The following is a 23266-nucleotide window of genomic DNA, read 5'->3' on the forward strand; positions in this document are numbered from 1 at the left end:
CAGCTTGGAAGAGAGGGGTAATTGGCCAAGCACAATTGGGGGGGCGGGGTAAAAAAAGAGTATGCTCTGATTTTCAGTGCAAAATGCAACCTTTGGAAGGACACGGATGTATTGACTGATTTTATGGCGTGGGGAGAAGTACTAAATATGTTCATCAGTGTGCAGTATACTGGTCTTGTGTGTTGTGTGTTGTCAATATATACTCATGTACCTCACTCTCACAATATCTCTGGGGAAAAAATCAAACCCAGACTATATCATTAGAAAAGTAGAGATGTGAAAGTGGGGGCGCAGCAGCAGTGTGTAACTGGGTCGAAACAGCATCCGGTCATATGAACCATGTGTGTGCCATGCGGCGACAACACTGGAATTTTGTAAATTGTTGTGGAGTTTGACTGAAAGTGTATCATTTTGCAAAAGATCTGAGGCCTTCTGCTACTTGTGTGTGTGTGTGTGTGTGTGTGTGTGTGTGTGTGTGTGTGTGTGTGTGTGTGTGTGTGTGTGTGTGTGTGTGTGTGGTTGTGTGAATTGTGTGTAGTGTTTTGACAAAATGAGCCTGTTTTAAGCAATCGTAAACAAACTATTTGTATGTGGGCACATCTAACAACCTAGACAAGGTTTGTGTGTGTGTGTGTGTGTGTGTGTGTGTGTGTGTGTGTGTGGCTGCAAAGATGATGTTCTCCTCGCAGCCTTCCTATAACAAGGCAGCCTTAGCGCTAGCTGCACCATGCTACTCTGGCAGAAGAGTCCAGATACACACAATTTACCCTTTTTTCTTTTCTATTTTGTTGCCCAGGGGGCTTTTATTGTTTAAGGCCCCTCACCACCACCCCCCATCTCTGTGTGTGGATGCCTTGCTGCAGGTCTGGATTCACACACATCCCCCCTACTCGGTCTCATCTAACTGATCCTGCCAGCTAAAACTAAAGACACAACACTGACCGCACACACACACACACACACACACACACACACACACACACACACACACACACACACACACACACACACACACACACACACACACACTCCTGCTGTTACCTTGGGAGAATGAATCACACAGACAGATGCTGCTGGTGCTGCTTAAGGGAGATGCTGGAGATGCTGAGATGGCAGGTGGGGCCTGCAACGTCTCTAACTTCGCTCTTCTCTTATCGTTTTGCGGCTCATTCATTCCTTAGAAACCAAAGCATGCCGGCACGAAGTGCTGTCATGCCGGGGGACCCGATCCTTGGGGTGGACCACCTTCTGGCCCAGCGTGTTTTAGGGTTTGAAAGTAATTGGGATGTGGTGTTTGGAAAATACACGTCTCGAGTTTTCCGACTCTCCCGCCACATACGGACTCACCACTGGTGTGGCCCTCCTCCTCTCTTCGATGGGCTGGTGCACTGATCGGGCGTCTTCCTGGCTTTGACAAACGCCCAGTTAGGATAACCACACTTAACCAGGGCCTGTTTAATGTGGGGTTTCTCCCCTTCCCCGGCTGCTGTGTTGGATGGGACGTTGTCAGCTCGGTGGGGTCATCCTGATGACCCCTAGTTTGTGCTCCAGTGGAGGATGAGAGTCAGGCCTTAAGTACTGATCAGTATGTGTTGGTTTACGGTAAACATCAACAATCAAATGTCCCCCATCACCAACTGCTATTCCACAGTGTACAAAGGCTGACCTGTCATTTATCACATCCTCCCTGGTGAACTTCATGTGGTTGTTCACCGAGTTAGTGTGGTCGGTGAAATGTGGTACATCCTGGGATTTAATGTTAGCCCAGGTATCGTCCACAAATCTGAACCAATGACTAGGTGGTATCCCTGGATACGGCATGAGTGCCCTCTTTTCCATTTCCTCCATATACAAGATGGCCACTATAGGTGAGACTGGGGAACCCATAGCAGACCCATGCTTCTTCCTACAGTGCTGCCCCCTGTATGTGAAGTACATGGACTGAAGACACAGCTTCAGGAGCAGACACACTTGGTCAGTGTTAAGGGCGGTCCTGTTGCTAAGGTTGGGGTCGTTTTGTAATTTCATACGGACCACCTCCACTGCTTCATCAACAGGAACGCACGTGAAGAGAGACGTAACATCATGAGACCATTGTCCCTCACCATCCATCCATCCATCCATCCATCCATCCATCGATCCATCCATCCATCCATCCATCCATCCATCCATCCATCCATCCATCCATCCATCCATCCATCATCCAAACCGCTTATCCTGCTCTCAGGGTCACGGGGATGCTGGAGCCTATCCCAGCAGCCATTGGGCGGCAGGCGGGGAGACACCCCGGGCAGGCCGCCAGGCTATGTGTTCTGAATGTGATGTTCATTACTGCCTACTAACGAGTTAAGATGGCAGAAACTAAGAGATGTTCTAGATCACTGAGTTAATCATACAAACAATGGGCTGTAATGGCACATCCTGTTTATGTATCTTAGGTAACCCATACAGACTTCACTTCTCCTCTGAGGTACAGGACTGAACACCTCCTTTACTGATTCTGTATCCGGGGATAGGTCATATATTTGAAAGGGATACTGAACCAATTATTTGCACCCCTATCAACTTTGCATATGACTAAGCTTTTACAACATTTCAATATATAACTGGATAGCTTGAAGAAAATGCGAGGTAAGTGACCAAAGTTGGAGGCATCAGTGTCCAAATGCAAGTTGTGGTTGATCGATCCTCACTGTTGTGGAATTGTATAGTCGCCTGTACTGCAGTCATCCAAAACTAAGTATTTAGAAATATCTGTGTCAAGTGTGCTGCGTCTGAAATACTTCAAGATTTAGAAACGTTGGCGCCCAGTAGCTGAATGGTTACGGCACATGGCACATAACTGTGGCGTCCCTGGCTGGATTCCAGCCTGTGGCCTTTGCTGTATGTCATACCCATCTCGCTCTCCCCTCATTTCCTGTCTGCCACCTCACGATCCTCTATCTGATAAAGGCAAAAATGCCACACACAAAAAAAAATCTTGAGAAGAAAAGAAAAGATTTGGAAATGTGGGATTTGAGAGAACAATTTTTAAGAGAAAAATGCAATGAAGAAGAATGCACGCACAATATCACAGGGGCTGGGGGTGGGGGGAGGGCAGGAATGGAGGAACCAAAGGCAGGCGTGAAACCGGGTGAAACAAAAGGTTTAATGGTAGGAAAAAATGAAGGGTAACAGGAACACACGGGGGACAGATGACAGTACGGTCTGACACCCAACAAACGGAACAACAGGATACACAGAATCATACATGGAGAATTAACACCGACTGGGGATACTGATGGACTCCGCGCTGAACTGGCTGGAACCGGGAGCGGCCACGAAACCCAATGCAAGACAGGGATACGGCCAGCAGTTCAATTCTGCATGCACTAAAAGTACAATCCATCCATCCAATTCCCCCTCGGGGAGGAATCAAGTATTCTGATTCTGATTCTGATCCGTTATCCGAACCGCTTATCCTGCTCTCAGGGTCACGGGGATGCTGGAGCCTATCCCAGCAGTCACTGGGCGGCAGGCGGGGAGACACCCTGGACAGGCCACCACGCCAACACAGGGCCCACACACACACCAGTGTTGTAGTTCTCGAGACGTCTCGAGACCAGGATGCCATGGTCTTGGTCTCTTCTTGGTCTCGGACATAATTTGTCTCGGTCTTGTCTTGGTCTCGGATATTGGTCTTGAATTTCTCAAATTTGTATCGAGTGAAAATTAAGTGGAAGCAATTTAAAAAATAATAGGTTGGCGAGAATCAGCCGGTAGGCTGCACTGCAGACACACACAGTCATCCACGCACTGAACACAGATTGTAGCTGGATGCGTAATTGACCAAACTTGAGAACACATTTTACATTCAACGAACGTTACTGTTTTCTAAATGGCTATTTAATATCGGAATGGGAGGCTAATTAATCACCGACCTCCAAAAGTAGAGTCGCTACTTTGGCCTTTTTCTTAGATAGGCTACAATATGTTTAAAGTTGACTGTAACAGATCATATGAAGCATCGTGGCCTACTTTTCAGAACAGTATAGCTTTTTACTAAACTATGACTAACCAGTGTATTTACGCTAACAGGCTACGTGTATTTTAGCACAGTGTAAACATATTTGTATTAACCATTAGCGTGAAATGTAACCCAGTCCCATTTCCTCATTCGCTAAAATAGATTACGATCGTAATCAACACAAAGCAGAAAGCGGAGTGATACTAAAGTGAAGTCCCAGTGATGTTGTACTGAATATCCGCACTCATTGACTGCCTCTTGTTAAATCAAAGTACTTGGTCGGAACTAGCTAACTGTTGTAAAGATGCCATTCCTTCCTTCCTCGTTACCATTGGCAACTGTGTACGTTAACGTTACTGTTCCTTTCTATTGCGAGCCACGGCTCAGTTCGTTGTGATTCTCGCTGCTGAATACGCGCACACTAGCTAATAATAATTAAGTTAATTAATCATGTCTGCGTTGTCGTCAATAATTCGCTTCGGGTACACTAATCACAAAGAAATTGTGTCTAATATGAAAAAGAAGCATCAAGCCGTCTGCAAGTTTTGCCACAAATCGATCACGGAGACCGTTGGGACAACATCACGCTTCTATAGGCATATGGAGCCATAAAGCCATAAAGACAGGTTAGTCATTCGTGCAATAGCTTTTATATTGTTAGCTAAGCAAGCCAACTGTTCCATTTTGGGTCTTTTGTCATGTAACGTTCGCTCTTTTGGGCGAGTCAACTACGGTGATTATGCTAGACTAGAGCTAGCATAGCTAGTTATATAGCTAGCTCACGCACTTGGAATGTTTAAATTCAGTGTGAAATTGGAATGCACCCCAGCTATTTATTTTGTAGTTTTCTAAATTAGCTAACATTAGGTAGCTAGCTGTGAATTAAAGCAATTTCCAGCATTAATTCTTATAAGAGCTAGTATTAATAGCTACAGTATGATACAGCTAACGTTATCGATGTATGGTTTCCTATGGAGCTAAGGTAGCTGGCCTGTTCTTCCTTTAAAATTAGCTTAGCTTGCAGCTAGCCAGCCAAATCGTTACCAGACACAGACTTCGATGTTATACGGTAGATAACCTGCATTTATTGCATAATAACGTTTAAAATAGTCACCTATTTTAAATATTAAAATAGTCACTGACACTGATGATAAAAATATTCTAATACTTCTGTATGTAGCTAGCTAACTATTTGCTATTTTTAAAAATTCATTTAATCTTTCTTTTCTTTCTTTTTTCCATCTCCACCTAACAGGTTCAGTGAATATAAAGCTGGAAAATGTACTTCATTTGAGCAGACCTCTCAGCCAAGTGTGTCATCCTTTTATACAGCCTCGGGTGCAGCAGGTGTACAGTCAAACCTCGACTAGACAACAGGCCATCAACAATGCAGTAATATGTGACTTGATTGTTGGATGCTGTTTGCCTCTGTCACTTTTGGAAAACGACAACTTCAGACACTTTGAAAATTATGGATGATCGATATACCCCAATGTCAAGGAGAACCATGACAGACAAACATATCCCTCATCTAGTAGATAAGGTTAAAGCACATATTAAATATGACCTGCAGTGTCAGGCTTACATCTCAGTGACAGCAGACATTTGGTCTGATCGAACCTTGCGTTCTTTTTTAGGGTTAACTGCACATGTGTATAGCAGCACCAAAGATGTATTTGAGCTTAAGTCTTATCTCTTGGACTGTAGGCGTTTTACTGGACGACATTGTGGCGAGAACATTGCCGCTGCATTTTATGAGATCACGGAAGAATTTGCAATCAGTGAAAAGATTGACTACATAATAACAGACAACGCTTCCAACATGAAATGTGCTTTTAAAGTTAAAATGCCGCAACAATCAGATGATACGCATGATAGTAGAGACGAGGTGGGAGACCTTGATGATGATGATTTATGGGAGGATCTGGAGGATGAGGATGGCAGTGCAGATATCACAAGGAGTACCTCCAGACAGCGTTTGTCATGCTTTGCTCATTCTCTGCAACTGGTAGTAGGAGATGGCTTAAAGGAAACTAAGTGTCTTTCCGGTGTAATTGCCCAAGCTTCAAAACTGTCGTCTTTGTTACATTTCAGCACTTCATTTAAAGATAAGTTTGAAGTCACTTTTGGCTATGGACGCTCTGTCCCAGCAGCAAATGACACCCGCTGGAACTCCACTTTTAAGCAATTGAAAGCTATCACAGCATTGGATCACAGCATTCTCACAGACATGTGCTCTGACTTTCCTAATGTTGTTTTCTCTCCATGCAAGTGGGCTCAGCTCAAAGAACTCTGCACCATTCTTGAGCCTTTTGCAGAGGCTACCGACCTCACACAAGGTGAGCAACTGGTGACAAGCAGCCTAGTTGTCCCCACAGTTTTGGACATTAACACCCACCTCATGAGGATGGAAGAGAAGAGTTGTCTCTGCCGGCCTTTAGTCAGAGCACTTAAAGAATCCTTACACAGGTTTTCTGGCATATTTGTTAGAACAAAAATGGATGAAAGCAAGCAGCACCATGAACCGTTTGGTGAGGATGTGTACTTCATAGCTGCCATGCTTGACCCACGTTTTGGACTCAGCTGGGTGGATATGGATGTTCAGTTTACTGAAAATGTCATGTCCCCTCAGATCAGAGATGAACTCAAGAGGTCACTCAAAGGTCAGTACACACACACACACACTGCTTTCACTGCCTGATGGCTCTGTGTACATACAATGGTAGTTTAGGAACAGTAGTAAATATAATAAATGACAAAATGGTATAATTTGAATCTTTGTTCATAAAAGACTTAATGATCTTTTTCTTTGTTTATTTTTTTCAGACACCTTGATTACAGAAGCAAGGGCCATAGGAACAGGATCCCCTCCGAAGGATCCCCATAGTGCACAACAATCTCAAGAGGAGTTACCTCCACTCAAGTGTCCAAGACTATTGGCAAGGTACCAATGGCATAGAAAAAGTCACAGTGGTGACCAAGACTCAAGCATAGCATCACAAGTACAGAAGTACTTTGAGACCATTAAAGACTTCCATAATGAAGACACACTCAGTTTTTGGGCTAGGAACGAAGAGAAGTTCCCCAACCTGCATTCCCTGGCACTTAAAGTCTTGTCTGTGCCTGCATCTTCAGCTCCTATTGAGCGTGTATTCAGCAGAGGGGGCCTTATCATGAGGCCTCACCATTCACGATTGGGGACAAAAATTTTGTCATAGCTAATGTTTCTTAAGTGTAACCATGCACTACTGTCTAAGTAGTCTAAGGTGCCCATGCCCATGTTGGCTGGTATATAAAATGGTTTATACTGAGTAGACCAACAGACTGTCTGTAGACATAAAACATGTCGTAAATATTAAATATTATTTTTTTGCAAATGTATTCGCTTCTCTTCTGATTACTGTATTTTCATTGTTTAAGTGAAAGCATGAATTGTATCTAATTCCATTACATTTTAACAAATAACCTGATGTTTAGTTGTACTGTATTGTTGAATGTGTTGCTGCACTGGCCAAATTAATGTGAAATCTTTGCTTGCCTTTAACCAGAGGGAATCGTTCCTTTTTTAAAGTTGGTTTATTCAGAAAGTTATGTTATCAGCCATCCTATGTTATACTGACTGGTATTTTTTAAAAGACTATGCATGAGGATCAATGAAATAATTTTCTCTTCTGACTGTGTAAGTGTTTTGTACAAAGGCTTCATTCTGAGTAGAAAATGTATAAATGTCATTATAATACAATAATATAGCTATTGTAAAGGGTATACAAACTATTCTATTCTCGGTCTCGGAAAAGACTCGACTTGTTCCGGTCTTGGTCTTGTCTTGGTCTCGATTGAGGCGGTCTTGACTACAACACTGACACACACACACATTCACATCTAGGGACAATTTAGTACGGCCGATTCACCTGTCCTACACGTCTTTGGACTGTGTACAATCCTTAATTCCAATTTAAACAACAGGTTAGCCCTGATAGCAAACCACAAAAGGCAGGACTGGAACCATCTAGCTCTCTGAAACTGATAGACGGGCCCCTACCAGGACTAACACCAAGCAACAAGCAAATAAGCAGACCGGTCATGTTTAAGTTTTGGGTCAAGCAGACCTATATTTTCAATTTGGGTCGTTTGAGAAAGACACAAAATGCTCATTTTACGTCTACAACTCAAAACTCTTTGGTTATTATGTAAATCTACCTCAGTTTTAGATGGTCAGATAAATCCCAGATTGGGCCTTTAACCAGACTGCCGTCTGCGTCCACGCTGCTCTGTTTTCTAATGATGATCCGACCCTTGGCTGATGTGTTTGTATTGCTACTTGTGTGCAGCAATCCTCAGCCTTGGTTATCTCAGCAGCCGGGACTACACGGTGCATTTGGAGTTAAGTATCGCTGACGGTGTGTGGAACTCAACCGCGCCGCTTCACTAGACTGACCTCTGGTGGTGCACATGGGAACTGCGCGCCTGCGTGTTTTTAAGCGTAATACACTGGCCTCTATTCAGGAAACATCAGGTGACAGATATGCTATTCCATCCATTATCCTAACCGCTTGTCCTGCTCTCAGGGTCGCGGGGATGCTGGAGCCTATCCCAGCAGTCATTGGGCGGCAGGCGGGGAGACACCCTGGACAGGCCGCCAGGCCATCACAGGGCCCACACACACACACACACACACACACACACACATTCATTCCTAGGGACAATTTAGGTTTGCCGACTCCCCTGACCTACATGTCTTTGGACTGTGGGAGGAAACCGGAGCCCCCGGAGGAAACCCACGCAGACACAGGGAGAACATGCAAACTCCACACAGAGGACGACCCAGGATGACCCACCAAGGTTGGACTACCCCGGGGCTCGAACCCAGGACCTTCTTGCTGGGGGTTCAGTTTTTTTTTTAGGTTAGATGTTAAAATTTGTGAAGCAGTATCTGGTCACAAAAAAGTAACAAAAGAGGAAAAAGCAGGACAAGATGATTTCCACAGTCAGTCTTTTTCTCATTAAATCTCTTTTTTGAAGCGGCCTTGTTATAGGGACGACACGGGGTCCTCGGAAATACGAGGGCTTGTTTAATTGCACAGGCTGCTAATAAGTCAACATAATAACACGTCATCGACAATCAAATGATACGCAAACTCGTCACTGCCTGTCTGCTCACTGGCCAGGCTGTGTGAAATGTTAGCTATGAAATACACCAGATTACCAGATTACGTGAGTCGTGGTCGTGCAACACCAACCAAACAGGCCATCGATGTGAAATAACTCTACAGACAGGGAAACTTGTTTTGCTGGTTTATTTCGTGAATCCAAGTTATAAATGCGGTAAAAGAGCGAGAGTGGCTATGTCGTCTGTTAACCCTAGCTATCCATTACCTTCCACCCTATGCAACTGATGTCAACATGTTTTACCTTGTTAACCTTTTTTCTACTTTTTAATATTCAGCTACTTGTCACGTTGAGCAAAAAGAAAACTACACAATTCACAGTGGAATGGAGGGACTATTTTGTTAATAGTGTAAGACAATGCAGTCTTATGGAGCTGCCAGGGAAGAGGAGAAGAGGAAGGCCAAAGAGGAGGTTTATGGATGTGGTGAGGGGGGACATGCAGGTGGCAGGTGGCTGGTGGCTGGTGTGACAGAGGAAGACGCAGAAAACAGGAAGAGATGGAAGCACATGATCCGCTATGGCGCCCCCTAACGGGAGCAGTCATAAGTAGTAGTAGTGTAAGACAATGCAGTGAGGCCACATGAGCTAAAATGTGCTATCAAATGCTAATTTGATAGAGTTTCAGCTAACTAAAGCTGAAAGAGTAATTTATTTATTTATTTTTTACTTTCTCAACACACAGCCAAGTTCATGCTATGTGGCAGGAGTGTGTCTTGCATGCTAGAGATGACGATCTGTTCTCCCCGCGCGTCATGGTGAGAACCAACGATGGCAACAAAACCACAGCTATTTCAGAAGACAGCATGCTAAGCACTTAGTTTCCAATGTGCAAATGAGTCCCAAATGCTAAAATTGACCAGGAGCTCAAACTTTGCTCTCAGAAAAATATGCTTAAGAATTGTACTCAAGAAAATGAGTCATTATCAAAAATAAACTGTAAGCATGATAGGAAAAAAAATGTGTAGAAGAACGTGCCTGGTCAAGGCAGCCATGAAAATCTACCACGTGCTAATGGATGGTCTGTCCTCCTAATGGAAACCTGCCAGATGTGATTCCAAATGATTTCACATCATATATTGGGTCAATTTTGAAGTCAGTGGGTCGCAGCTGCATGACGCTGGTCTTGAGAGAGTACCACCATCCTTTCCAAGCATACCAAACCACGCCGTCATCCGTCAGCGCACTGTAATACCCACGAGGGTAGTACAGGCCATTCAGATGGGCTGAATGACATCTAGTGGGGGAGAGAGAGGGGGGGAGAGATCGCTCGTTGCTTTAGATATTTGTGCGTGCATTGTTGTGCATACATGGACAGGCATATATTCTAGCACCATATTTTAGATGTGAACATGTGTACAAACACAGAGGAACAGCTGCCGCTGTAAGCCCTGACTAAAACACACAGTATCCACCTGTTGAACCACCAGCCTCCTTTATCCTCCCGGGCACAGTTTCCTCTGTGATTATCGTTGTCCTGATCGTAGGTGCTGAACTTCATCCCCTGGTGACTGGCCCATTCAGACACGTCCGCCTGAAAACTCCCGGACAGAGAATCTCCAGCTGTACCTGAATAGACTCCGAAGGTCAGCTTGTACTGCTCCTACCGGGGGAAGAAGGAGAGCGAGAGAAAGAAATAGGTTAGAAACTTACCAGAAACATCAGAACTAAAGCTATTGAGAAGGAGCAGGAGATGGGTGGGAGAAAAGGGAGATTAATAGCACGGGGTGGCGGGTAGTGTGGTGTGCTCAAGCGCATCCCTTTTGTAGCAGTCGAAATTGGGAACTGTACCTTTAAGTCATTCTCGCCTAGATACAAGAGAAGCAACGTCATCAGGCAGCGCCTTGTTTTGAGTTAGTGGAGGGTAGAGGCTAGTTCCCATCGATGCGGAGAACGGTCAACTGAGCATGCGCAAGTACGCGTCGCCTCCGTTGTGTGGGTAGGTTAAGGTTAGGGTTACGGCGGGGTTAGGGTTAAAGTTGGCTAATCAGACGCAGAGTAGGGGCGGGTCTTCCTAGAACGCTAGCGCCTGGATGCTACGCGGGGCGTGTGGAGGCGCGGTAGAGGCATTTCGCGCATGCTCAGTTGACCGTTCTCTACTCCATTTCCGTTCGCTGCATCGATGGGAACTAGCCTCTACCGTTAGTTGAGTGGCACGCATGCTGTGGATGGACGCACGCTTAGGTTACACGTGGCCTCTGTTTTGGTCCTGTATGATAAAATAGTAGCCGTACAACCGGGCATGGTAAGGTTGTGTGTGATGTGTAGTGATAAACGACAAACTTTGTGGAATCCCGGCGCTTGTGTGGGTGAGTTTTTGCCCATCTTCCCATCTTCCTCCTTCCCACTTTCCAAGCTACCTCAACCAAGAAACACGGACCCAAACTGTTACACTTTGCTTTGCCAATAAACAGTCAAAAACCTGACTGGGACATATTATACATATATATATATATATATATATATGTGTGTGTGTGTGTGTGTATGTGTATATATATATATAGTATATATATATATATATATATATATATAATAAGTCCCAGTCAGGTTTATATATATATATATATATATATATATATATATATATATATATATATATATATATATATATATATATATATATATATATATGTAAACTACTAATAAGACACGTTAGCCCCTAGCTAACGGGTCTGACCCTTTAGCCGAGTGGTTAGTGATGTCGCCTTGTGGTGCAGTACACCCGTAACGAATCCCGCACCGGGCAAGAAAATAACCGGTTACATATTTATATATATATACACATTCACATGCAAATATGCACAAAAGGTTGACAGAGGCATGGATGAGGTGCTTTGCAGCTACCTAGTTAACCACCAAGCAGCTAATAGTTTAACTATTTGCATATATATACACATGCACATTCACATGCAAATATGCACAAAAGGTTGACAGAGGCATGGATGAGGTGCTTTGCAGCTACCTAGTTAACCACCAAGCAGCTAGTAGTTTAACTATTTGCTTCTACTTACCCCTAGTTGGTGTGAGTACGAATGCTTCAGTTGCATTTGTTGAAAAAGTAATCAGCACTTGCTTAATTGAAACTAGCTGAACAACAACCAACCACCTCCTACCACCAGTACAGCCGTCATACCTGATAGGATTTTCAGCGTAACGCTACCTTTCAAGTACTTTTAAACATCAGTTCAGTTATTTCTACCCAAATACTTTTTTTGGTACTTACTTCTGTTTTTACCCATTTTGGTATACATGTTTATTCACACAGTGCTATGGCAAGTAGTACAGCGCGAGGTGCTAGTTCAGTAAAACAATCTGTGTGTTGATCCATCTGTACATACAAGTAGCGACCCATCATGCCCACCGTTTCAGGGCCCACTTTAAAGCTGTTGTACTCTGCATAGCGCTGGTTACCCTCAAAGTCTTCCAGGTTAATTCTTAGACAGTAGTCACCTGAGGAAGACAAGTGATTGCGTGCATTTAGATTTGGAAAATCATGGTGAATCAGTTGATAAAGTCAAGCCAAACCTCTCCTGCAGTTTCTTCTGTAATTAGCTATAATAATAATAATTAATAATAATACATTTTATTTATATAGCACTTTTCTAAAACATGTTACACAGTGCTTCACAAAAAAAGATAAAACCAGACAAGGCAAAAGTAAGAGTAAGATCAAATAAGAGTAAAAATAAAAAGTCTAAATAAAAACACATCTAAAACATTTGTAAAAGCTGTCGTAAAAAGAAAAGTTTTAAGACGATATTTAAAAGAAGCTAAAGACTTAGTTTGTCTTAGCTCAGCATGAAGAGAGTTCCATTGTGTGGGGGCTCTAACAACAAAAGCCCGATCACCTTTTGTAACAAACCGAGACCTGGAAACAACCAGCGGGGCACCATCTGCAGACTTTAATGGTCGAGGTGGGACATACCAAGTCAATAAATCACAAATGTTTGAAGGAGAAATATCATATAAAGCCTTAAAAGTGGGCAATAAAATTTTAAAATCACTTCGAAATATAACGGAGCCAGTGTAGGGAGGCAAGCACAGGAGTGATATGATTATGCCTCCTTATCCCGGTAATGAGCCGAGCGGCGGCATTTTGTACCAACTACAGACAGTGGAGGGAGACCTTGCTGATACCAGAATAAAGTGCATTACAGTAGTCGAGCCGAGAATAGATAAAAGCATGTACAACTTTTTGCAGATCGGCAATCGATAAAAATGATCTAATTTTGGAGATTAGCTTGAACAACATTTTTGATTTGATTATCAAAACTGAGGTTAGCATCAAATATGACCCCAAGATTCCTAGCAGCCTGCTTAAGACTACCTAACAGACCACCAAGATTAGTAGCAAAAGAGCTGATGGAATTTTCGGGACCGAACAGAATAACTTCAGACTCATCATCATCAAATTTAAGAACATTTTTGGACATCCAGGATTTATGTCAGTGAGGCATGTTGTGAGATTTGCTGGGGCACTGGGATCTGTGAGCTTTAGTGGCATGTATAACTGAGTGTCGTCAGCATAAATATGGTAGAGCACATCGTGATTTTAAATGACCTGGCCAAGGGGTGGCATGTATATAGAAAAGAGAAGGCGGCCAAGAACTGATCCTTGAGGGACACCACAACTCAACTCAGCTCTAAACTCGTAGAACAATGTCGTCTGTGACTTGAGGCTACACAAATCAATTTAAGGCAGTTAAATAGACAAACTCTTCACATTTACATTATTTTACATAAGTATTCATAATTTTTCAACATTCATTTCCTATTTTTCTATTTTATTCTGATTTATTCTAGTTGCTACATCTGCAACTGAAAGAAAAAGATGTATCAATAGTATGCATCGTGCGTCATGTATAATTTCACATATGCTAATGTAAAAGAAACGAAAAAATGCCAAGCTTCTTTACAAAAATGCAGAAATTTTAGAAATCTGGTGAATATCAGTGCTGGTAGACTGACCTTGCGCAGTAAGGTAATGCAGGTTTTCATTTCCCAGCCAGAACTCTCCTAGTTCTGACTGCATGTCTCCAAAACCAACCTTATACTCAGCCCATGACCTGAAAGGTAGGCAGACACACAGATTAATTCTTCATATAGAGCCATAGAAATATCAGTCTCACTCACACACACACAAACACACATTTGTTTTTCCTTTATTTATGAGGACCCTAATTGACTACATTCATTCCCCAGGCCACACCCTAACTGTAACCATCAGAACTACACATCTAAAATTAACCCTTACCCTAACTTTAACTTAACCGTAATTGTAACCCTAACCCTAAAATAAACCATTAAAGAAACGAGGAACATGTCCTCATTCTGCAAAAATGCCTCACTCTAACAGTTAAAACCTCAAACTGGTCCTCACAAATATAGGAACACACAAACACCCATACGAATAAGCATATTTATACACACCTGTTGAATAATTCTTTGCCATCTGTCCTTCTCTGTATAACTGTCCAACCCCCTCCTTCATTCATATCACAGTAGACTTTGATTGGAGAGGGACTGCCATGTGGTTGGATGTTGTAGAAACCACTCAAACTGGAGCCAGAACTGAACACCTCTGAGCAGTCTTATATACATACACACATCAATACACACACACTCACACACACATTCGCAGACAAGATATGATGTAAGTCTCTTAAATCATACCAGCAGAAATTCTTACAGCTGTCCAGTTAAGACGACATTGCCATTGACCTAACACAATAAAGTAACCAAATGAGGAGTTATCATTAGAGGACATAAGGTTACTGGCCCACCTCACGAGCAGCATCTTTAAATGAAGCATGTCAACTCACTGTCATTGTATTGGGTTGAGTGTGTGAGGACAGGTTAGATGTTGGACTGATTGAGTGGACACCTGTCTTCACCCATGTTTCCACTGAGTTAGGCCAGCGACAGCGATGAAATCTCAGCAGTGAATTCAAACATCCCAGAACCAACCCTACCCTTACCTAAGTAACAATGCACACATAAAACTGAATAAAAGCTGGACAACCGTAGTTTAGTACTTCGGACAGACTAAGTGAAGTTGAAGGCTTATGCAAATTCAAGTGTTTTGAGTTTACTTTTGAATGAGTCAGCTGAACTAGCCTCCCAAATGTGTATAGGAAGACGATTCCAAAGAAGAGGGGCTTGGTAAGAGAAAGCCCTGCCACCTACTATCTTACTTATTTTTGGAATAGTCAGGAGACCAGCATTTTTCAATTTAAAATTTCATTTAGCAGATGCTTTTATCCAAAGCGACATACATCTGAGAGTTAATAGAAGACAAGCAAGGCTCTAGTCAGGATGCGACAACTCAAGTGTAAAAACAAAAAACGAGGTTCAAGTCCGATAGGACGTGTCAACAGGCAGTGCACAAAGGCAGTGCATAGAAGCGATTTTTTTTCTTCTTCATATTAATACCATCAGGTGTGGAGCTGTTCGAGAAAATGCTTGGTCCTTAGCTTCTTAGAGATGGGGAGGGACTCGGCAGATCGAATGGAGTTGAACTGAGTTGCCGGTGACCTCGGCCAGAGGAGCAAAGCGATTGAAGAGCTGAGGAGAATCATCTTCGCCGTTGGGGTCGTCGAGAGGAAGGGAAAGCTCTCACCAGCCTTTCACCGCCATTGCCCAGGAGGAGCAGCCGAGAGTGAGGCTAGTGCTGCCCCCATGTAGTTGCCGAGACCAAGGAGAACTGACAGCCCGGCTGTTCTAGACCACTTAACCGAAAAGAGCTCCGTTTTGTCACTGGAGAAGATCCACGATAAGAAGCTCAATGGATTGTAGCTCAGTTTTTGCTGATGCTGTTGCCATTCTTCAGAAGCAGACTTCATCCAGTCGGACGGTCGAAGAAACAGGATCGTCAAGGTAGGTAAGAAGCTTGACCCAGGTTATCCTTCTAGTAACATTAGCTGTCCATTTACGCCACATATTCACAGTCGGTGCCAGCGGGGAAATTACGTTTACTGTAGTATGCCACACGTAGTCAGGCTACTGAGATGATCCAGAAGGCGAAAGCAGGAAACAGGAAAAACAAAAACTTCAGCAGCAGTATTGAATTGTGCGGAATGACTCTGTTGTTTACTTGGTCAGCAGTCAGGAAAACAATCACCCTAAAATAAGATGCTGTGGTCCACAGTTCAGGGGTGGCAAACCAGGAAACCGCGAACGTGCTTTCTGAAACAGCACTTACCGGTTGGGGCCCGGCTGCGGTGATCCAGCTTTTGACGTTGGCGTACCTTGGTTCCCAGCTAACCAACAATCGGGCCTTTCGATCGCGATGGCACAATGCCTCTGATCCTTGGAAGATGGCGCCCGGCATCCATCCAGTTAAGGTTGAAGTCAGGCAGGAATGTAGCTCGGACCACTAGTGCAGTGTAATCTTCTTCTGCAGGTTGCAGATCCTCTCTTTTAATAGATCCAATCCCGGCAATGCTAAAACAGTCCACCGTCCAAGGACTCCGTGCCTATAAGGCCACCCTATGATCTCCCTAAAGACTATTTAACATTTTAACATCTCCCATAAAGACAGCTTCTGGTTTGGAGAACACTCCAGAAATGTTTGATACTGACTGCTGATAGATGCCAGATGTGGCCGACGCTACATATGTAAAAAAAAAAAAAACACACACACACACAATGTTAGATTGCAGCTGTGTTGGATTTTTTCTTTGTACATATGATTGTACATACCAACTGTGTGACAATCAAATAATAGAAAATAATACAAACCAGCTACGGTTTAGGTGTAATAGCAACTGCACTCAACAAAATACACCCCCCACCACCACCACCACCACCACCGCAACCTCCTTCTGCCCAGAGGTTGCGTTCAACAGTTTCACAGAGTGATGCAATGGCCAAGGTATTTTTGCTAGGCATGTAGGCTAATGTGGAATCTGTGGTGTGAGAAAGTCTAACAAAACATAACCGTTGAACTACAGTTAAATGGGATTGGCTAACGTCGCTAATGTCACTGACCTCTGTACCGTGTGTCGTTGGCTCGGTCTGCTTTGGATTGGTTTGGAGCTGGTTGGGTTTGGTTCAGTTGTTGTAACCTGCGTAGCAGATGCTCTTGTTTCAGTAGCCTGCTCTTCAGTATCTTCTCTTGCTGTCTCAGACGAGTCACCTCCTGACAACTGTCTGAAGCCTGCACACACACACCCACACACACACACCCACACACACACACACACACACACACACACACACACACACACACACACACACACACACAGGGTAAAACAACTTGCCATCATGAAAGTCCATATTTCCAACATAAATGTAAAGTGGCATGGACATCACTGCACTTCTGTGTGTGTGTGTGTTTTTTGTTTTGTTTTTTTTGTAGTAAGCAGAAATGATAATTTAATATACTCACAGCCGGAGACGGAGAGCCAGCTGTGACCACCATCAGTCCTATTAGAGCGAACATCTGGACTCCCATCCTGTTCGGGTTGCCCCGGCAATAAAGGCTGAAACATGTGAAAGTAAAAGAGAGAGAGGGATTTATCTCGGTAAAGTCCATGTAATCAATATTCACAAAAGTGCGCTTACTCTGAAGAAGCAGTGGACTCCTCGGAAGTCAAAAATAAAAATCCAGCGTGTGAATCTGCTCCTCTCCAGGTCCTGTACGCGGTGTGAAGTGTGTGAAATGGTCCTGGGGTTCTGGAGCGAAACACAAATGTGGTGCTGAGGCGGGTGGGAGCCAGAGAGAATAGCTGATCTGCTACAGCCATTAAATCAAAAGATTTATGGAGCTGTTTCACAACAGACACACAAAGCAAAAGTCAACAGGGCTGACTGGAAAAACGTCTGCACTGCTTTTGATCACAACAGAGGAACAGAACAGAACAGAACATTTGGTAACACTTTAGTATGGGGAACATAGTCACCATTAATTAGGTGCCTATTAGCATGCAAATTAGCAACATATTGGCTCTTAGTTGGTCATTATTACATACTCATTAATGCCTTATTCTGCATGGCCTTATTATACAACCAGTAAGCCATTAACTATGAGTTTTCCCTCTATAACCTCAGAATTATTGCTTATTAGTAGTACCATCTCGATATGCTTTGCATAGTATGGCCTTTATAAGGTGGTAGTACCACAAGAAGAGTTATTCTCCCTTACTAACACTTAATGAATATGGTCTGTTCTTACATAACAAAACACAAAACTACAAGTGTTCATAGTGTTAAATTACTCTAAATTAAGTTTTTGTTACTTAGAATATGTTCCCCATACTAAAGTGACATCTTGATCATCACTAATTCACTAGTAATTGAGTTTTTATTACTTAGAATATGTTCCCCATACTAAAGTGACATCTTGATCATCACTAATTCACTAGTAATTAAGTTTTTGTTACTTAGAATATGTTCCCCATACTAAAGTGACATCTTGATCATTACTAATTCACTAGTAATTAAGGTTTTTTACTCAGAATATGTTCCCCATACTAAAGTGACATCTTGATCATTACTAATTCACTAGTAATTAAGGTTTTTGTTACTTAGAATATGTTCCCCATACTAAAGTGACATCTTGATCATTACTAATTCACTAGTAATTAAGTTTTTTTGCTTAGAATATGTCCCCCATTACTAAAGTGACATCTTGATCATTACTAATTCACTAGTAATTAAGTTTTTTTACTTAGAATATGTCCCCCATACTAAAGTGACATCTTGATCATTACTAATTCACTAGTAATTAAGTTTTTTTACTTAGAATATGTTCCCCATACTAAAGTGTTACCGAACATTCAACTAAACCAAATAGCCAACGCAATATATGAAAGAGCTCAAAAAAAAAGTTTTCTTCCAAAACTGAAAGTATATTTTGTGGATTCACTAGTAATTAAGTTTTTTTGCTTAGAATATGTCCCCCATTACTAAAGTGACATCTTGATCATTACTAATTCACTAGTAATTAAGTTTTTTTACTTAGAATATGTCCCCCATACTAAAGTGACATCTTGATCATTACTAATTCACTAGTAATTAAGTTTTTTTACTTAGAATATGTTCCCCATACTAAAGTGTTACCGAACATTCAACTAAACCAAATAGCCAACGCAATATATGAAAGAGCTCAAAAAAAAAGTTTTCTTCCAAAACTGAAAGTATATTTTGTGGAATTCTCAGAAGGAGTTTTTACAAGTATGTTAGTGTCTTCTCTTCTGTTAGTAATAAGACATATTCAGATTACTGCATTTTTCATTTACTGAGCAGCACACAGGCCCGGTTCCTGACTTGACCAGCTGACCATAGGAGGAAAACTCAAGTCTACATCAGTGAGGGAGGGCTGGTCGTGTTCCTAAGCTAGACAGCCATTACATGTGTGACGTCAGTTTGATGGTTTGTGTGTGTGGGGAGATGGTGGCACAAACTCAGCTTTGCGGTAGCCTCACCCAGTACCGTCCATGCAGTGTCTTTGTCCACATCTGCATCTAAGTTTTGTCTTCGTTTGATGGCTGGGAGAGCTGGCGCTGGATCAGCTGGGAGAGCTCGGTCTGTGGCGTCCTGTGGGCCCAGGGACCACGGCCCTGCCTGGAGCTGTGCCCGAGGAGGAAACCCTGAGGGCGGTCTGACAGGACGCGGATGCGGGGCAGGCTAAGCTAACTGCTAGCCCATGCAGACCAACAGGTCCGATAACACCGAGGGCGGTCTGACGGCGGCCTCGCCTAGCGTTCACTGTTTTTGGCGTCATCGTGTGGAGTGCAGGCAGTTGTGTCGGAGGTGTCTGGCTGGGAGAGCTGGTGTTGGATCGGCTGGGGGAGCCTGGTCTACTGCTTCCGGTGGGCCCAAGGACCCCGGCCCTGCCTGGAGCTGTGCCCGAAGAGGAAACACTGAGGGCGGTCTGACAGGACGCGGAAGCGGGGCAGGCTAAGCTAACTGCTAGCTCATGCAGACCGGCAGTTCCAATAACACCGAGGGCGGTCTGGCGGCGGCCTCGCCTAGCGTTCACTGTTTTTGGCGTCATCGTGTGGAGTGCAGGGAGGTGTGTCGGAGGTGTCTGGCTGGGAGAGCTGGCGTTGGATCGGCTGGGGGAGCCTAGTCTGCTGCTTCCGGTGGGCCCAAGGACCACGGCCCTGCTTGGAGCTGTGCCCGAGGAGGAAACTCTGAGGGCGGTCTGACAGGACGCGGAAGCGGGGCAGGCTAAGCTAACTGCTAGCCCATGCAGACCGGCAGTTCCGATAACACCGAGGGCGGTCTGGCGGCGGCCTCGCCTAGCGTTCACTGTTTTTGGCGTCATCGTGTGGAGTGCAGGGAGGTGTGTCGAAGGTGTCTGGCTGGGAGAGCTGGCGTTGGATCGGCTGGGGGAGCCTGGTCTACTGCTTCCGGTGGGCCCAAGGACCACGGCCCTGCCTGGAGCTGTGCCTGAGGAGGAAACGCCGAGGGCGGTCTGACAGGACGCAGGGGCGGGACAGGCTAAGCTAACTGCTAGCCCATGCGGACCAGTAGTTCCGACAGTCATCCTGGGGTTCGCTCTCTTGGACAGTGATTTATTTTTCTTTTTTGGACATGTTGGATATGTGTTTTGTAGTTTTTTTTGGGTGGGGGGGGGTTTTGTAGTTTGGATAGATGTGTTCTTGTAGCTTGGATGTGTGTTTTTGTCTTTGCGTTGCACTGCTGTGGGCTGGGGGAAAGGATGTTTCGTTTCATTTCATGTGTGCAAGCGCATGGGGATGAAATGATGACAAATAGAGGTTCCTGATTCCTGATTGTGGTTTCGATGATGTCTACTTGTACGGTCCTTCTAGATCTGAAACTCCAGTACAAAACACAATTTATCAGGTGGTAAGGGGGATTAGGTCATAAGGGGCAACTGTTTGTTTGAAAATCAAATTTGCAATTTTAGATCTTATTTCTGGCTAAGTTGTGGGCATGCAGTTGTACAGTCAAGATATCAATTTCACACGCCATGGTGTCTGACAAATATTATTGAGTCGGTGTGTTTTGTTCCACCTTTCCTGGCTCTGCTGGGCCTACACCCCTCCGTGTTCCCAGGTTGTCCGACACAAGCTGCAGTCTGTGGTGGGTTAAGGGGGACCATCGCTCTGCATAGGCAAAAGTCCAATCATACTTATGGTGGCTACATGTGCATAAGAGCCAGAGTAGGGGTTTCTGGGTACCTGTGCCCTTCGATCACACCAAATCCACATCAGCGTCATGATGGGAAACCAACAGATGGTGGCACCAGTTTCTCACCCATCCCACCACTGAGATGATCAGGAGTTAAGATGGTGAGAGTCTTATCTCATAATTTATGTTGTCTTCCAACGCTCTCCACTTGGAACAGCCGTGAGGTAAAACCTGCTCAAGAGACAAAAGCAGGTTTTCTTCTGATTGAAATGAAACCATTGGGAGTCATTGTGTGATTCTTTTTCACAAAGTGCTATACTGATGTGTATTGAAATGATATACTGTGGCGGACACTAGGGGCTATGCCTCTCACCCAGCAGGACTGTGAGCTGGGGGCGTGGTTTACGTTCCCGGGCTTGCTGGTGCAGGGTTGTTCCTGCTTTAGTTTTGGTTTTGGAGCTGAGGAATAAACAGCAAACTCGCCTTCGTCTCCTGTGTTTTTTCCTCATCCTGCCACAATACTATCTAATGACTGAAGGAAACCTGTAAGAGTATTTATTTTAGCTCACAGCTTTATTTGGGATTTTAATGCACAGCAGTTTGACAGTTCAGATGCAACAAAGGAGAATGTGTCACTAAAAGGGGGAGCACTTCACTTGGTCGCCACAGCGTTGTGTGCTGCAGCACAGCACATCACTGGGAAGTGAAAGGACATTTTCATATCAGCTGTCGTCCAGGATGTCCTGGCCACGCCAGGTTTCTCTTCCTTATGGTTCGTGCCGATCATCAACCCTGTACACAAACACAAGATAACAGCCAAATATATAAATAACTTGTCTTTTTCACCTACACAGGCTGTGTCAAAGTCTGGTTCCTCGTTCAGCCGGAACGCCACAAGAATTGAGCCTGTTGAGAGCATTGGACCTTGAGCCACATCAGTCTTGCTGACTTAACATACTTTGTGTTTCTACTCATGGATGCATTAACACGCCAGGGGGTCCCGAGGAAAAAGTACACTATGGGCCCCGACTTGACCCCGACATGACCCCGACCTTACTGACTGTCCACCTTCTGCACAGTGTTCATGCATGTTCTCATCAGATGCATGTTCTCATCCTCAGACAGATGCCTAAAGCCATAAGAGGAAATAATGGCACACCAACAGCCCCGAACTCCACCCTGGTTTTACCTTAAACGCCAACTCAGATTTCTTAAGGCTGGTCTGGGTGTCTCTTCTGCGAGTCACCGGTCTGCCGGTCCTCCCTGCACAATATCAAACAGAATACATTTAGTTGAATGCTAAATCTTCAAATACATGCGTCAGGTGTACCATGAAAGGTGCTTTTTTTTTTTTGCTCCATGCTTTCTGGGATTGTTAGAAATATTGAAAGATGTGGTTTGAAATGGAGAACTAAACTCCATCAGCTTCTCTCTGTATTCTGAGAGACACAGTCTACACTGTACCCATATGTAGGGTTTATTCTTTATTTCAGCTGTGGTTTTCAAAAAGATTTTTCTGAGTTAAGTTTGCTGCTAAACCTAATTTAGAGCCAAGATTGGAAGACATGAATGAATGGTAGTGAGACCGGCTATGTTATATAGTTTGGAGACAGTGGCATTGATGAAAAGAGAGGAGGTGAAGGTGGGGGATCTGAAAATGCCAAGATTTTCATTGGGAGTGATGAAGAAGGACATGATTAGGAACGAGTATATTAGAGGGACAGCTCAGGTTGGACAGTTTGGAGACAAAGCAAGAGAGGCAAGATTGAGATGGTTTGGACATATGTGGAGGAGAGATGCTGGGTATACTGGGAGAAGGATGCTGAGTATGGAGCTGCCAGGGAAGAGGAGAAGAGGAAGGCCAAAGAGGAGGTTTATGGATGTGGTGAGGGAGGACATGCAGGAAGATGCAGAGGACAGAAAGAGATGGAAACGGATGATCTGCTGTGGCGCCCCCTAACGGGAACAGCTGAAAGAAGTAGTAGTAGTAGT

The 23266-nt window shown here is 44.0% G+C and overlaps 2 protein-coding genes across 3 annotated transcripts in view; both read right to left on the minus strand.

Moving 5' to 3' along the window:
* Nucleotides 1-9288: 9288 nt before the first annotated feature.
* fgl1 (fibrinogen-like 1) lies at nucleotides 9289-17876 on the minus strand. Its single transcript, XM_056288010.1, has 8 exons — nucleotides 17738-17876; nucleotides 17562-17655; nucleotides 17162-17330; nucleotides 14603-14762; nucleotides 14141-14238; nucleotides 12534-12622; nucleotides 10588-10775; nucleotides 9289-10409 (listed from the first exon to the last, which is right to left on the minus strand). Exons 2-8 carry the CDS (start codon nucleotides 17625-17627, stop codon nucleotides 10184-10186), a joined length of 996 nt encoding a protein of 331 aa, XP_056143985.1. The 5' UTR covers nucleotides 17628-17655; nucleotides 17738-17876; the 3' UTR covers nucleotides 9289-10183.
* Nucleotides 17877-21831: 3955 nt separating this feature from the next.
* Nucleotides 21832-23266, minus strand: part of LOC130125474 (calnexin-like) — a 4283-nt gene continuing 2848 nt past the window's right edge. For both annotated transcript variants that reach the window (XM_056295058.1, XM_056295055.1), the window contains exons 6-7: nucleotides 22464-22537; nucleotides 21832-22066 (exon numbers count right to left, since the gene is read on the minus strand). In XM_056295058.1, coding sequence (XP_056151033.1) covers nucleotides 22061-22066; nucleotides 22464-22537 — 80 coding nt within the window. In that variant the 3' untranslated portion in view covers nucleotides 21832-22060. The remainder of the gene's footprint in view (nucleotides 22067-22463; nucleotides 22538-23266) is intronic.

This window comes from Lampris incognitus, chromosome 1 (assembly GCF_029633865.1).
Source record: "Lampris incognitus isolate fLamInc1 chromosome 1, fLamInc1.hap2, whole genome shotgun sequence".
Classification (NCBI taxonomy): Eukaryota; Metazoa; Chordata; class Actinopteri; order Lampriformes; family Lampridae; genus Lampris; species Lampris incognitus.

What these genes read in the sequence shown, in the direction of transcription:
- fgl1 (XM_056288010.1), bottom strand. Translation starts at nt 17,627, where the DNA reads ATGGGAGTCCAGATGTTCGCTCTAATAGGACTGATGGTGGTCACAGCT. An exon ending in CAACGACACACGGTACAGAG is followed by an intron (nt 14,763 to 17,161) that starts GTCAGTGACATT and finishes TATGTATATAAG; the next exon opens with ACTGCTCAGAGGTGTTCAGT. An exon ending in GGAGGCTGGTGGTTCAACAG is followed by an intron (nt 10,410 to 10,587) that starts GTGGATACTGTG and finishes CTCCCCCACTAG; the next exon opens with ATGTCATTCAGCCCATCTGA.